The following is a 15,591-nucleotide window of genomic DNA, read 5'->3' as shown; positions in this document are numbered from 1 at the left end:
GCTCCCATAGAAGTGAATGGGAGCGCACTGCGCATGCGTGGCCCATGCTCCCATTTATTTCTATGGGGCAGACGGCCATAGCAGTGCGCCCTCCGTTCATTTCCCGGCTCCGTTCTCATTGTAAGCGGTGGGACCTGGTTCTATCAGACAATGGGGGCATATCCTAGCGCTGTGTCTGAGATGGGAAAATCCCTTGAAAGGCTATGTACACCTTAGGGGCATTTTTTAAATTATTGCATTATACTTATTTTGAGCTAAAAAATAATTTTTTCAATTAGTCTTTATTAACAATATGAAACCTTTTTTTGTGTACCGAGCTGACATGCTGTAGTATCTGCCTGTGGATTTTTTGTCCTTTCCGTCATCTGGGGAGCTGAAGGACTCCTTATCTCTGCAATCTGACCTTATAAACACTCATTACAGCTCAGCTCTTATCTTACTGAGAAGGAAGTGGCTTACATAAGTGTTTATGACCTCTCAGTGGTTTAGAAATAAGGGTTATTAGATGACCACAAAGCAAAAAACTACTAAAGGTGCTTCACTAAAGCCAGTGAAGTGAGCAGCTGATGTGGCTCATAGACAGTCAACCATCAGCGCTGGTCCGAAGAAGCGCGGAGGTTGCGAAACGGCCGTTGCTGTATATCCCCACACTGCACTGTATGTTTGTCCCCCCCGAGCCATTTATGTATCCAGCCCTTTAGGAAATAAAGGAAGTTTGCACCGAATGGTGAGTGCCGCCTGTATATATCTTTTCGTTTATATTGGAGAAAGAAATTGTGTTTAGTGATAACCTGGAACGCTTTACGTTGTCTATCCCCCTCTGGATCAGGCTCATCGAGGATGTACTGGTCCTGTGGGTTGGTAGTAAGACGGGGGCGGTATTTCACGTCTGAAATCAGTGAGAACCACATCTCTTTCCTTGATCTATCACTTCAAGCACTTCTGGCCAGATCTTGATGAACATCTTTCGGAAGCCCACCGCTACTAATAGTCTCCTAAGATGAGAGAGTGGACATCCAGCGGCCCTAAAACGGGACACACCGAAAGGGCAGTATCTCAGAGTCAGGCCTCATGCACACGGATGTTTTTTTTTTTGCGATCCGCAAAAACGGGTTCCGTGATCAGTGTCCATTTTTTCTTCCGTGGGTCTTCCTTGATTTTTGGAGGATCCACGGACATGAAGGAAAAAGTCATTTTGGTGTCCGCCTGGCCGTGCGGAGCCAAACGGATCCGTCCTGACTTACAATGCAAGTCAATGGGGACGAATCCGTTTGACGTTGACACAATATGGTGCAATTGCAAACTGATCCGTCCCCCATTGACTTTCAATGTAAAGTCAGGAGTCCCTATTAATATACCATCGGTTCGGAGTTTTCTCCAATCCGATGGTATATTTTAACTTGAAGCGTCCCCATCACCATAGGAGCGCCTTTATGTTAGAATATACCATCGGATTTGAGTTAGATTGTGAAAACTCAGATCCGACAGTATATTCTAACACAGAGGCGTTCCCATGGTGATGGGGACGCTTCAAGTTAGAATATACTACGAACTGTGTACATGACTGCCCCCTGCTGCCTGGCAGCACCCGATCTCTTACAGGGGGCCGTAATCAGCACAATTAACCCCTCAGGTGCCAAACCTGAGGGGTTAATTGTGCGTATCATAGCCCCTTGTAAGAGATCAGCGGCTGCCAGGCAGCAGGGGGCAGACCCCCCCTCCCCTTTTTTTTATTTCATTGGTGGCCAGTGCGGCCCCCCTCCCTCTACTGTATTAATTTCATTGGTGGCCAGTGTGCGGCCCCCCCTCCCTCCCTCTATTGTATTAATTTCATTGGTGGCCAGTGTGCGGCCTCCGCTCCCCCCCCCCCCCCGATCATTGGTGGCAGCGGAAAGTTCCAATCGGAGTCCCAGTTTAATCGCTGGAGCTCCGATCGGTAACCATGGCAACCAGGACGCTACTGCAGTCCTGGATGCCATGGTTACTTAGCAATATTAGAAGCATCATACTTACCTGCGATTGGAACTCTCCGCTGCCACCAAAGATCGGGGGAGAGGGGAGGCCGCACACTGGCCACCAATGAAATTAATACAATAGAGGGAGGGAGGGGGGGCCGCACTGGCCACCAATTAAATTAAAACTGGGGAGGGAGGGGGGTCTGCCCCCTGCTGCCTGGCAGCCCCTGATCTCTTACAGGGGGCTATGATACGCACAATTAACCCCTCTGGTGCGGCACCTGAGGGGTTAATTGTGCGGATCACAGCCCCCTGTAAGAGATCGGGTGCTGCCAGGCAGCAGGGGGCAGTCATGTACTCAGTTCTTAGTATATTCTAACTTGAAGCGTCCCCATCACTATGGGAACGCCTCTGTGTTAGAATATACTGTCGGATCGGAGTTTTCACAAAGTGAAAACTCAGCTCTGAAAAAGCTTTTATGCAGACGGATCTTCGGATCCGCCTGTATGAAAGTAGCCTACGGATCACGCACGCGGATGTCAATATTGTGTGCATCCGTGTTTTTTCACGGACCCATTGACTTGAATGGGTCCGTGAACCGTTGTCCGTCAAAAAAATAGGTCATATTTTTTTGACGGACAGGAAGCACTGATCACGGACGCGGATGAACAACGGTGCATTTTCCGAGTTTTCAACAGACCCATTTAAAGTCAATGGGTCCGCAGAAAATCACGGAAAACGGAACAACGGACACGGACAACGGTCGTGTGCATGAGGCCTCAGGAGAAATTTTTCTCAATTAGCCGACTTTAGATCTGCGGCTAAGGAATTGCAGCAGAGATTGGTGGTAGCTGATGGCAGATAGAGCTTATTAATTAATCTCAATGTTTAGGCAAATGATTTGGAGCTCTATATCTGAAAAAAAGGACTTCAAATTTAAAAAATAGTTCCGACTGCAAGGACTTCTTGATTTTCTTCTGACATCAACAGATGACCAGATACTGAGAATTACACCCAGTATACAGGACAGGAGAAGTGGTACTGTGCAGTGTGTATATATACAGAATAAGAGCAGATACTGAGGAACTCTTTTTAATTTTATACAAAAATACAAAAACTTTGCCATAAAATTTCCAAATAAGATATAAAACAAGGTATAAACTATATACACTTACCCTACTGGCCCAGCTCCATGCATACTATCTCATTCATACCTACTAAAAAGAGAAAATGAAACCTAGCCTAACGTAAACATCCGATCCGGCTGAACCCCGACTATATACAAATTTATACAAATTGTTTCTAACAGAAAAAAAAAAGACAACTTGTCACAATAAATAATCATACTAAAAATATCAAATAACAAAAAAATATATATTTTTTTTTAATATATATATTTTTTTTATTTTTATTTATTTATTTATTTTTTTTGTGTATTTTTTTTGTATATTTTTTGGGGTATACACACATATATGAGAAAAACAAAAACAAACCTATACTAACCCTACCAATCTATCTATCCCATCACCTTCACCCAGGGCCAACCTCCGCCTCTTGTCCCTCCATGAGGCCAGGCCTTCCTCCACCACCCACACCCAGCCCCTCGCCTCATGTCCTCCTATGTCCGCATAGTCCAGGGCTGGATGCAGGCCTCCCCACACGAAAATAAATAAATAAATATGAAACCCCCCCCCCCCACCCCATCCCACCCAACCTAACTACACCCCACTTACCCTATCATACAATATATACATCTTATAACAACCATATCTATCTATACAAACCAATATTAAAATCCACCCGAAGGCCCAAGTTCAGTCATTTGCAAACCTTTCTTCAAAAACTCATCTTAAATGCAAAACAAAAACCTAATGTGAAAGCCTCAGCCCAACACCAGGAACAGTGCTACTGAGGCTAAGGTACATCAAAGGTGAAGCCTCTCCAGAGGTAAGAGACCCCATCCGTACCCACCTTCTCGCACTCAAGAGAGCGAACCTTCGCCAGGTCACCTAGAATGTTCCTACACACCTCTTCCACAGGGAGGACTTTCTGCTGGGTTGAAACTAAACACCGTGCGTTCCATGTGAAGTACCTGACCACTATGCTAACTACAAAAGCTGTGCATGGGTCCCTTCTTCCCAAACCTTTGAATGCTCCATAAGCCCATTCCGCATAGGAGAGGTTGGCTAGCCTAGGCCAGCCAATGGATGCGCCCACCCGTTTGTATACCTCTGTATTAAAGGGACACTGAAGCAGGAAGTGCTCCATACTTTCCAGTATGTCGCCACACTCCTCCCGGGGACAACCCCTTTCATCAGAGTTCCTATACCTCAAGTTGCCCCTTACATACAGCTTCCCGTGAAAGCAGCGCCAAGCCAAGTCCCAAAACTTCAAGGGGATCCTTGCCGAATTTAACAACTGTAAACCCCTGTCTAGATCCCGGCTTGGGCAATCCTTAAGGGCCAGGGGCTTCTGGAAGTGGGTCAACAAGACCCTCTCGTCAAGGGATCTCCTTGACTGGGTCTTGATTTCCCTCACTCCCAAACCCCACCGGCGGATCACCTTCAGAATCGGGGTGACATAAGCCGGAAGATATCCGTGAGGTGTACGCAAATCCTTCACTTGCCCTCCTGTCTCCCACTCCTGGAAGAAAGGCCGAAACCAACCCCTGCAAGAGACTACCCATGGAGCAGCCCTCTCTTTTCAGAGGTTTGCCAGGTTGATCTTAACAAAGGTGTTCACAAGGAACACCACTGGGTTGACCATACCCAACCCCCCTAATCTCCTCGTACGGTATGTGACCTCTCTCTTGACTAGGTTCAGCCTATTCCCCCATAACAGTTGAAAGAACAGACTGTAAACCCGAGTCCAGAGAGGTTCTGGCAAGACACATACACTGGCCAAATAGATAAGCAAAGGGAGAAGGTAAGTCTTGATCAGGTTCACCCTTTCACTGAGGGTCAAAGACCAACCCTTCCACTGGTCAACCTTCTGAGCGGCGATCGTGAGCCTGCTGTCCCAATTTTGGGTGGGATAATCCCCATGGCCGAATTGAACGCCTAGGACTTTGGCTGACGACTGGGGCTCTGGGAGGGTGTCCGGGAGACCGAAAGATGGATCACCCCCTCCCAGCCAGAGACTCTCACACTTATCCCGGTTAATCACGGACCCGGAGACTTCCGAGTAGCGTTCTACCTCCGACATCACGTATTCCGCCTCCCCTCCTGAGGACACGAAAACAGTGACATCATCGGCATACGGCTCCTCCAGACTCATCCTGACTCCCGCCAACGGTCCCCGATCAATCCTCCTAATAAAAGGATCAATCGCAAACACGTATAAGAGCGGGCTCAATGGACAACCCTGGCGGACTCCAGACCCGACCTCAAAAGGGCTGCCAGACCAACCGTTCACCAGCGGGAAACTCTCTGCCCCTGCATACAAGATCTTTAACCAATCGACAAACCCCCCCGGCAGGCCATATTTCAGAAGGACTGCCCAGAGGTACTCGTGGTCAACCCGATCAAAAGCCTTTGCCTGATCTAAAGCCAGCATGTACCCCTTCCAGTTACCCGCCCTACTCTGCTCCACTGCCTCTCGGACACCGAGCACAGCACTAAACGTGCTTCGGCCTGGAACTGAGCAATGTTGGGTCTCCGAAAGGAGCCGGGGCGCAAACTGCACCAACCGTTTAAACAGTATCTTGGCCAGGATCTTTCTGTCCGTATTGAGAAGCGCTATGGGACGCCAATTCTCAATACGGCTCGGATCTTTACCCTTTGATATAAGGATCAGAGCTGACCTCCTCATTGACTTCGGCAGAGCACCCGAGGAAAGGCACTCATTGAATACCTTAGTCAAGAGGGGAACCAAGGAGTCCTTAAAGGTCTTATAAAACTCGGATGTTAAGCCATCCGGGCCTGGCGACTTCTTTAGGGCAAGCCCTTCGATCGCCAGGCTGACTTCCTCTTCTCTGATTTCTTCTATCAAAACGCCAAGAGAGAGGTCTACTCTTGACTCAGGGATGGTTTCAGCCAGGAAAGCCGAAATCCTGTCCCGATTCAGATCCTTCTTCCTCAAGAGGCACGAGTAGAAGGACTTGACGATTTCCAAGATCCCTGATCTGGACCTATCCAGAGATCCCGTACCATCGACCAGTCCCGTCACCAACTTACTTTTCACTGACATCTTACAGTTTCTGTAAGGGTCGGGCGAGCGGTACTTCCCGAAATCCCTCTCAAAAACCAAAGATGTGTGCCTATTGTGCTGGCACCTCTTAAAGGGGTTGTCCGGGTTCAGAGCTGAACCCGGACCTACCCTTATTTTCACCCCGGCAGCCCTCCTGAGCCTGGCATCGGAGCATCTCATGCTCCGATGCGCTCCCGTGCCCTGCGCTAGATCGCGCAGGGCACAGGCTCTTGTGTTTTCAATAACACACTGCCGGGCGGTAACTTCCGCCCAGCAGTGTGTTCGGTGACGTCACCGGCTTTGAGGGGCGGGCTTTAGCTCTGCCCTAGCCGTTTTACTGGCTAGGGCAGAGCCAAATCCCGCCCATCAGTGCCGGTGACGTCACCGGGCTGCCTGTCAGCCCCATAGAGAGCCCGGTATGTCACCGGAACTCAGAAAAATGCCTTTGCCCTGCGCGATTTAGCGCAGGGCAAAGGAGAGCATCTGAGCATGAACTGCTCCGATGCTCCTGTCAGGGGGGCTGCCGGGGTGAAAATGGAGGGATGTCCAGGTTCAGCTCTGAACCTGGACAACCCCTTTAAGCAAAGATTTCACCCTGGAGATATCCTCTCGGCTACCTCCAGTCGAGACCAGTTGTTCGAGTTTCCTCCTCAGACCCTGATACAAGCGGTACCTGTCCAGGGACCTGAGGCTCGAGAGCTGGCGGAAGAATTTTGCCACCCGATCTTTGAATATCTCCCACCACTCAGACTTAGTGTCACAAAGATCCAGCAACTCTACCTGACTCTGAAGGAAGTCCTTAAAGGATTGTCTCACCTCTGCTTCCTCCAGGAGGGCCGAATTTAGCTTCCAATAGCCTCTTCCCATTTGGGGGGATTCTGCAACATTCAAAGAGAACATAATCATACAGTGATCAGAGAATTCCACCTCTACCACCTCTAAAGGTGAAAAAGTAGTCTCCTCCTTTAAATAAAACCTGTCTATTCTAGACCTAATCTGACTACCTCTATAATAAGTGAAACCACCGTGGCCTGGGGTGTGCCTAATGTGAACATCCACCAGACGAGCCTCGCTAGCTATGCTATTCAGGGATACACTATCATAAGCCAGCCGGTTTCTGGCGCCTCCCCGGTCTTGGGACCTTGTGACTGTATTAAAGTCCCCGCCAAAGACCACCTGCCGACTCGTAAAAAGGAAAGGTTTGATCCTCATAAAGAGATGCTTCCGATCCCACCTGGTTTGGGGACCATAGATGTTTATCAGGCGAAGCTCTTGACCCTTCATGAGGACATCTAAAATCAAACACCTCCCCATTTCTAACTCAATCACTCGTCGGCTTTCTACTGGTGCGGTAAAAAGATCCGCCACTCCGCTATACGGCTCAGCCGCAAGAGACCAATATGATGGACCACACCTCCACTCCTTTTTTGCTTTATACACAGCCGTCAAATCTGGCAGCCTGGTCTCTTGCAAAAATAAAATGTCAGCTTCAACCCGGCTGAGAAAATCAAAGGCTGCAAACCTAGCCGCATTTGATTTAATACTGGCGACATTAATGGTCGCCAGCGTCAACGGAGTGAGTGCCGCCATAAGTGATTAAGTTAGACGGCCTTCTTCCTTCCCTTCCCCTTCTTGTTCTTCTTCTTACCCCTCTTGGGGCTACCCCCTAAGGTGGCACGATCTCTTTTGAGAGAGACAGTGGTGTCCATCTCATTAGTCACCACCGCCTCCCCCTTCGCACCACCCTTGTCATTCCCATTACCCGTGTCTGGACCCGCCCCACCTCCCGAGGACCTTGCATCCTCACCGGAGGGAGGCGCGGGCCCTTCCAGAGGCTCCTTCTCTTGCCCCTCCAGCGGAAGGGACCGAAGCGGAGCAGACCGGGGCAGAGGAGACTGGAACCCCGGCAAGGACTTGGGCACACAACTTGGGAGGGGCGGAGGCAGCCACCTCGCACCCTCCCCCTGCAACTCCGGATCGGGACACCGCTGTACCCGCGGCCGCACCCCCTCCACCCACAGCCACCCCCACCACCCCCGCCCCCCCCGTCCCCCGCCGCCATGCAAAAACTGGCAGGGGGAACTGCAGGGCGCATGGGAGCGGCGAAGCAGACCGGGGCAGAGGACGCAGACCCCAGGACAGGGATCCCGGCAACGACCTCTGCAAGGGGGGCAGTGGCAGCCACATCGCCCCGCCGCACCTCCACCCGGCACTTGTCCAGTGCCCCAGCAGAGGCGGCCGAACCACCCGACCACCAACCATACCCCCCTCGCCACCTGCCCCAGGAGCCTTCCTGTCTGGCCCCTCCTGCTTCTCCTCACCGCCCCTGTTACCGCAAACAGGGACGGCGTCCAGCGCCATCTTTACCATGTCTTTCTCCCCACTCCTACGCATCGGTCCCACAGCAGAGACCGGGCCAGGGAGGATGGTGGGGTTCGTGCCCTGAGCTGGCTTTGCAGCTGGCCCCGGGCACGCAGGGTGGGTCACATAGACATACCTCACCTCTGGCTTTAATGTCTTTGCCTTTCTCTTCTTTCCTATTGGCTCATCTTCAGGTAGTTCGTCACCAAAGCAAATGTCCTCACGAATTTTGGGGGACTCCAGGTGGCGTATTTCGGCCATAAGCTGCCCCCCAACTCCGCTGTTCTCACTGTACCCGCCTTCTTCATCAGAACTAGTGGGGGGCAGGCACACCTGCTCTGCGGTGATGCCAGTTTCCGCAGGTTGCCCCCCCATGTCCGACTCTTCCTCTTCACTAGAGGAGTCATCTTCCTGCTGTTTTTGGTTTCCAGCCATTTCAGGCTCGACTTGCCTGTCTGTCGGTCATGTGATGCTGGCCACGTCACATGACCCTCACTCCCCACTATAAATACAGGCAACCTGCTGGCTACAGGTTGCCTGTGATTTTGGTCCCTTAGGCTGTGTATTATTATCGTTATTTAGCTTACCTTTGGATTTGACCGTTGATCTGCTTCCTGACACCTCTTCTGCCTGCTCCCTGAAACTTGACGCTACCTCTCAGATTTTGACCTCGGCTTGCTTTTGGATTTTGTCTTTGCCTCTTCTCTTGTACTGACGTGACCTCCCGGATTTTGACCTCGGCCCACTCTCGGATCTGTCTCTGTCTCCTCCCTCGTACTGACGTGACCTCCTGGACTGACCCCGGCTAGTTTACTCGCCTCGCCCTTCCGTTTTTGGTGGTACTTTGCTAGTTCCACCTCTCTGTCCGCTCTAGTGCTACCTCTCATTGGCTGTCCGATTCCCTGCTGTCTCTGTCTGCTTGCACTTACTCAGGTCAGGGACTGCCGCCCAGTTGCACCCCGTCACCTAGGGCGGTTGGTGCAAGTAGGCAGGGACAGGGGTTAGGGTTGGCAGCTCAGGGGGTGCACCTCCGCTCTATATTTATACCCGTGACGCTACCCCGTCACACCAGATACTGAATATTAGACCCAGTATACAGGACAGGAGAAGTGGTACTGTGCAGGGTCCATATATACAGAATAAGAGCAGATACTAAAGATTACACCCAGTATACAGGACAGGAGAAGTGGTACTGTGCAGGGTCCATATATACAGAATAAGAGCAGATACTGAGGATTACACCCAGTATACAGGACAGGAGAAGTGGTACTGTGCAGTGTATATATATACAGAATAAGAGCAGATACTGAGGATTACACCCGGTATACAGGACAGGAGAAGTGGTACTGTGCAGTGTGTATATATACAGAATAAGAGCAGATACTGAGGATTACACCCGGTATACAGGACAGGAGAAGTGGTACTGTGCAGGGTACATATATACAGAATAAGAACAGATACTGAGAAGTCCGCAGTTTGTAAAATGTCTATTGCCCTTTAAATGTGGTGTGTTATGTTGCCATGGTGAAAGTGTGCCTGTTACTTTGAGTGCTGCTTCTCCATGGTAACAGGGGGAGGGGCACAGGCAGGATCAGTCCTCAGCCCTTTTTGTGGAGATTCTGGTAAGTGATTTTAACCCTTCTTTAACCCATTTTTTCGCTCATAAATAAAGGGTCTTTGAATTATTGAGTTCTTTAGATCCTAGGATCTCAGTAATATCACACAGGATAGGATTAGATACACAGCTCAGCAGACTGTATCACACAGGATAGGATTAGATACACAGCTCAGCAGGCAGTATCACACAGGATAGGATTAGATACACAGCTCAGCAGACAGTATCACACAGGACAGGATTAGATACACAGCTCAGGAGGCAGTATCACACAGGATAAGATTAGATACACAGCTCAGCAGACTGTATCACACAGGATAGGATTAGATACACAGCTCAGCAGACAGTATCACACAGGATAGGATTAGATACACAGCTCAGCAGACAGTATCACACAGGATAGGATTAGATACACAGCTCAGCAGACAGTATCACACAGGATAGGATTAGATACACAGCTCAGCAGACAGTATCACACAGGATAGGATTAGATACACAGCTCAGCAGACAGTATCACACAGGATAGGATTAGATACACAGCTCAGCAGACAGTATCACACAGGACAGGATTGGATACACAGCTCAGCAGGCTGTATCACACAGGACAGGATTGGATACACAGCTCAGCAGACTGTATCACACAGGATAGGATTAGATACACAGCTCAGCAGACAGTATCACACAGGACAGGATTGGATATGCGGCTGTCAGTGACGTGCTGCTCTCACACATGCGGGGTCGGCTCCGTACTCGCGCTTGCAGGCGGGGGGTTGGTCGTGTATGTTGCTGGATGCAGGGATCTCACCTTCTCCATCGTCTCCTCACAGTGAGTATGGTGTCACCCATAGGCCGTACAACGCTGCGTGTCATCTATAGGGGTGGACAGGAGGAGGGCACTTGGCAGCCGCTGTGTGCAGTGTAATACCACCTGCAGATACAGGGGATTATATAACCGCCCGGTATATAATATACCCCTCCACTACCACCTCCATTTCACCCGCCCCCTGTGCCTCTAGCAAACATCTGTCCTCCTGTGTGGTTACATAACATGGGCAGCAATATCCAGACAGTATCACACAGGATAGGATTAGATACACAGCTCAGCAGACAGTATCACACAGGACAGGATTAGATACACAGCTCAGCAGACAGTATCACACAGGACAGGATTAGATACACAGCTCAGCAGACAGTATCACACAGGATAGGATTAGATACACCGCTCAGCAGACAGTATCACACAGGATAGGATTAGATACACAGCTCAGCAGACAGTATCACACAGGATAGGATTAGATACACAGCTCAGCATATAGTATCACACAGGATAGGATTAGATACACAGCTCAGCAGGCAGTATCACACAGGAGGGGATTAGATACACAGCTCAGCAGACAGTATCACACAGGAGAGGATTAGAAACACAGCTCAGCAGACAGTATCACACAGGACAGGATTAGATACACAGCTCAGCAGACAGTATCACACAGGATAGGATTAGATACACAGCTCAGCAGACAGTATCACACAGGATAGGATTAGATACACAGCTCAGAAGGCTGTATCACACAGGAGAGGATTAGATACACAGCTCAGCAGACAGTATCACACAGGATAGGATTAGATACACAGCTCAGCAGACAGTATCACACAGGATAGGATTAGATACACAGCTCAGCAGACAGTATCACACAGGATAGGATTAGATACACAGCACAGCAGGCAGTATCACACAGGATAGGATTAGATACACAGCTCAGCAGACAGTATCATACAGGACAGGATTAGATACACAGCTCAGCAGACGGTATCACACAGGATTAGATACACAGCTCAGCAGACAGTATCACACAGGAGAGGATTAGATACACAGCTCAGCAGACAGTATCACACAGGATAGGATTAGATACACAGCTCAGCAGACAGTATCACACAGGACAGGATTAGATACACAGCTCAGCAGACAGTATCACACAGGATAGGATTAGATGCACAGCTCAGCAGACAGTATCACACAGGATAGGATTAGATACACAGCTCAGCAGACAGTATCACACAGGATAGGATTAGATACACAGCTCAGAAGGCTGTATCACACATGACAGGATTAGATACACAGCTCAGCAGACAGTATCACACAGGATAGGATTAGATACACAGCTCAGCAGACAGTATCACACAGGATAGGATTAGATACACAGCTCAGAAGGCTGTATCACACATGACAGGATTAGATACATAGCTATTTCGATATATGTGGTTTTTGCATCTTCCAGAATTCTTGGACCCGTCCAACCCTCGTGTGGCTTTCATTCACAGGAGGTGTCAGGTTCTTCAGCTCCTACATGAGACGTTTCCCCTGTTCGTCTCGTGAAGCCACGTCTTGACCCCGGACATTTCTGTTGGGTTGATCCTGAAGTTCTGGAGAAGTTTCTTGAGCATGGAGGCGAGGAACGGCAAGGAGCAGGAGCTCACCCGGATCACCCCTGAGATGCTGAAGTCTAAAACCGGGGAGTTTGACCTGGAGTCCATCCTGTTCCTGAAGCTGAGGGGTCTGGGGCTGCAGGATTTGGGGTGTATAGGGGAATGCCTGAACCTGGAACGTTTAGACCTGTCCGACAACAATTTCACCCACCTGGCCCCCCTGTCCTCCCTCAAGCAGATGGTGGCCCTAAATCTTTCCAGCAACCGAATCTCCTCCTTGGAGCCATTGGCTTCTTGTGACAACCTCCAGACCCTAAATGTGGCCGGGAACCTTCTGTGCAGCTTTGAGAGCCTGCAGTGTCTGAAAGGTCTCCGTAGACTGGAGAGCATCCGCCTTCGGGACCCCGTCTACAACTTGAGCAACCCCTTGTGTGCCAACGGCTCATATAGAGTGGCCGTGATGGATACCATCCCTAGCGTCCGGGTCATTGACGGGGAGAGAGTGACTGGCACCGGAAGTGACCTGTACCACCTCTGTAAAGACATTGATAATTCCTTAAAGAGGGTCAGCAGCAGCGGGGCCATTGAGGTCTCCGGGGCCATCAAGCCTTGGGTGGAAGAAGGATACTGGGACCTGAAGCCCACCCAGAGCACCATCATCGATGAGACCTATAAACAATTCAGTGATATCCTACGAGAGTGTAAGGAGCTGAGCAAGAGAGCGGACGACACCATCGCCCAGGCCGAAAGAACCCTCAGCATAAGAGGAGACACCAACTCCTACGTCTTCTGAGCCAACGTCCATGAAAGGAAATGTTGTGGTCAGGGCTGGTCATACCACAGTAGACTTTGTCTTCTTTACCAAGGGACAAACATCTCCAACTTTCCTTGGTAGACTTGTTATGTTGGGTAACATTTCCACCTTTTCTTCTGTTTGTCAGTCTTCACTGTCTTTCCTACATTTTCTTCCTGGGAAAGTTGCTACAAAATGTGACTGAGAATGCATGATCTACAATAAAATCTACATCTGAAACAATCCTACATGTGTGTATACAATCCTATATGTAGATTTTGGGCCAAATATATCTTGAAAGGATCATCCGAGGAGCCTACAATGAAGAAGGATAAAGGTGCTAGTACTCAATGCCAGTCTGCTGCAGATACAGCCACTGTTATACTGACCTATTCTAGAAGGGCCTCCAAAAGATGATATTCACCATTATACACAGTGACAGTCACATGAAATATAGAATCCAGTACAGACACGGGAAAGAAGGGCTTCCAGTCTATGGAAACTGGTCTATGTGTTGTATATAGGAGCAGTATTATAGCAGTTATATTCTTGTACATAGGAGCAGTATTATAGTAGTTATATTCTTGTATGTAGGAGCAGTATTATAGTAGTTATATTCTTGTACATAGGAGCAGTATTATAGTAGTTATATTCTTGTACATAGGAGCAGTATTATAGTAGTTATATTCCTGTACATAGGAGCAGTATTATAGTAGTTATATTCCTGTACATAGGAGCAGTATTATAGTAGTTATATTATTGTACATAGGAGCAGTATTATAGTAGTTATATTCTTGTACATAGGAGCAGTATTATAGTAGTTATATTCTTGTACATAGGAGCAGTATTATAGTAGTTATATTCTTGTACATAGGAGCAGTATTATAGTATTTATATTCTTGTACATAGGAGCAGTATTATAGTAGTTATATTCTTGTACATAGGAGCAGTATTACGGTAGTTATATTCTTATACATAGGAGCAGTATTATAGTAGTTATATTCTCGTACATAGGAGGCAGTATTATAGTAGTTATATTCTTGTACATAGGAGCAGTATTATAGTAGTTATATTCTTGTACATAGGAGCAGTATTATAGTAGTTATATTCTTGTACATAGGAGCAGTATTACGGTAGTTATATTCTTATACATAGGAGCAGTATTACAGTAGTTATATTCTCGTACATAGGAGGCAGTATTATAGTAGTTATATTCTTGTACATAGGAGCAGTATTATAGTAGTTATATTCTTGTACATAGGAGCAGTATTATAGTAGTTATATTCTTGTACATAGGAGCAGTATTATAGTAGTTATATTATTGTACATAGGAGGCAGTATTATAGTAGTTATATTCTTGTACATAGCAGCAGTATTATAGTAGTTATTTTCTTGTACATAGGAGCAGTATTATAGTAGTTATATTCTTGTATGTAGGAGCAGTATTATAGTAGTTATATTCTTGTACGTAGGAGCAGTATTATAGTAGTTATATTCTTGTACATAGGAGCAGTATTATAGTAGTTATATTATTGTACATAGGAGGCAGTATTATAGTAGTTATTTTCTTGTATATAGGAGCAGTATTATAGTAGTTATATTCTTGTACATAGGAGCAGTATTATAGTAGTTATATTCTTGTACATAGGAGCAGTATTATAGTAGTTATATTCTTGTACATAGGAGCAGTATTATAGTAGTTATATTCTTGTACATAGGAGGCAGTATTATAGTAGTTATATTCTTGTACATGGGAGCAGTATTATAGTAGTTATATTCTTGTACATAGGAGGCAGTATTATAGTAGTTATATTCTTGTACATGGGAGCAGTATTATAGTAGTTATATTCTTGTACATAGGAGGCAGTATTATAGCAGTTATATTCTTGTACATGGGAGCAGTATTATAGTAGTTATATTCTTGTACATAGGAGGCAGTATTATAGTAGTTATATTCTTGTACATGGGAGCAGTATTATAGTAGTTATATTCTTGTACATAGGAGGCAGTATTATAGCAGTTATATTCTTGTACATAGGATCAGTATTATAGTAGTTATATTCTTGTACATAGGAGCAGTATTATAGCAGTTATAGTCTTGTACATAGGAGGCAGTATTATAGTAGTTATTTTCTTGTACATAGGAGGCCATATTATAGTAGTGATATTCCTATACATAGGAGCAGTATTATAGTAGTGATATTCCTATACATAGGAGCAGTAGTATAAAAAAATATAAAATTTCCTTTTCTTAT

General features: G+C 47.3%; 1 protein-coding gene across 2 annotated transcripts; it reads left to right on the top strand.

Annotated features, from left to right (window-relative positions):
• The first annotated feature begins 10,089 nt into the window (after positions 1 to 10,089).
• On the top strand, positions 10,090 to 13,573 carry LRRC61 (leucine rich repeat containing 61). 2 transcript variants are annotated; one of them, XM_044294976.1, is made up of 2 exons: positions 10,090 to 10,126; positions 12,439 to 13,573. In XM_044294976.1, the coding sequence occupies exon 2, from the start codon at positions 12,560 to 12,562 to the stop codon at positions 13,334 to 13,336; it is 777 nt and encodes a 258-aa protein (XP_044150911.1). In that variant the 5' UTR covers positions 10,090 to 10,126; positions 12,439 to 12,559; the 3' UTR covers positions 13,337 to 13,573. The 2 variants fall into 2 exon arrangements, with proteins under 2 accessions (XP_044150911.1, XP_044150909.1); XM_044294974.1 differs by lacking the exon at positions 10,090 to 10,126 and adding an exon at positions 10,843 to 10,945.
• The last annotated feature ends 2,018 nt before the right edge of the window (positions 13,574 to 15,591 follow it).

This window comes from Bufo gargarizans, chromosome 5 (genome assembly GCF_014858855.1).
Source record: "Bufo gargarizans isolate SCDJY-AF-19 chromosome 5, ASM1485885v1, whole genome shotgun sequence".
NCBI classification, from domain to species: domain Eukaryota; kingdom Metazoa; phylum Chordata; class Amphibia; order Anura; family Bufonidae; genus Bufo; species Bufo gargarizans.
Note: the sequence above shows the minus strand (reverse complement) of the source record. Positions and strands in the feature narration are given on the sequence as shown.

Coding starts and splice junctions, on each gene's coding strand:
- LRRC61 (XM_044294976.1), top strand. CDS start 12,560: ATGGAGGCGAGGAACGGCAAGGAGCAGGAGCTCACCCGGATCACCCCT.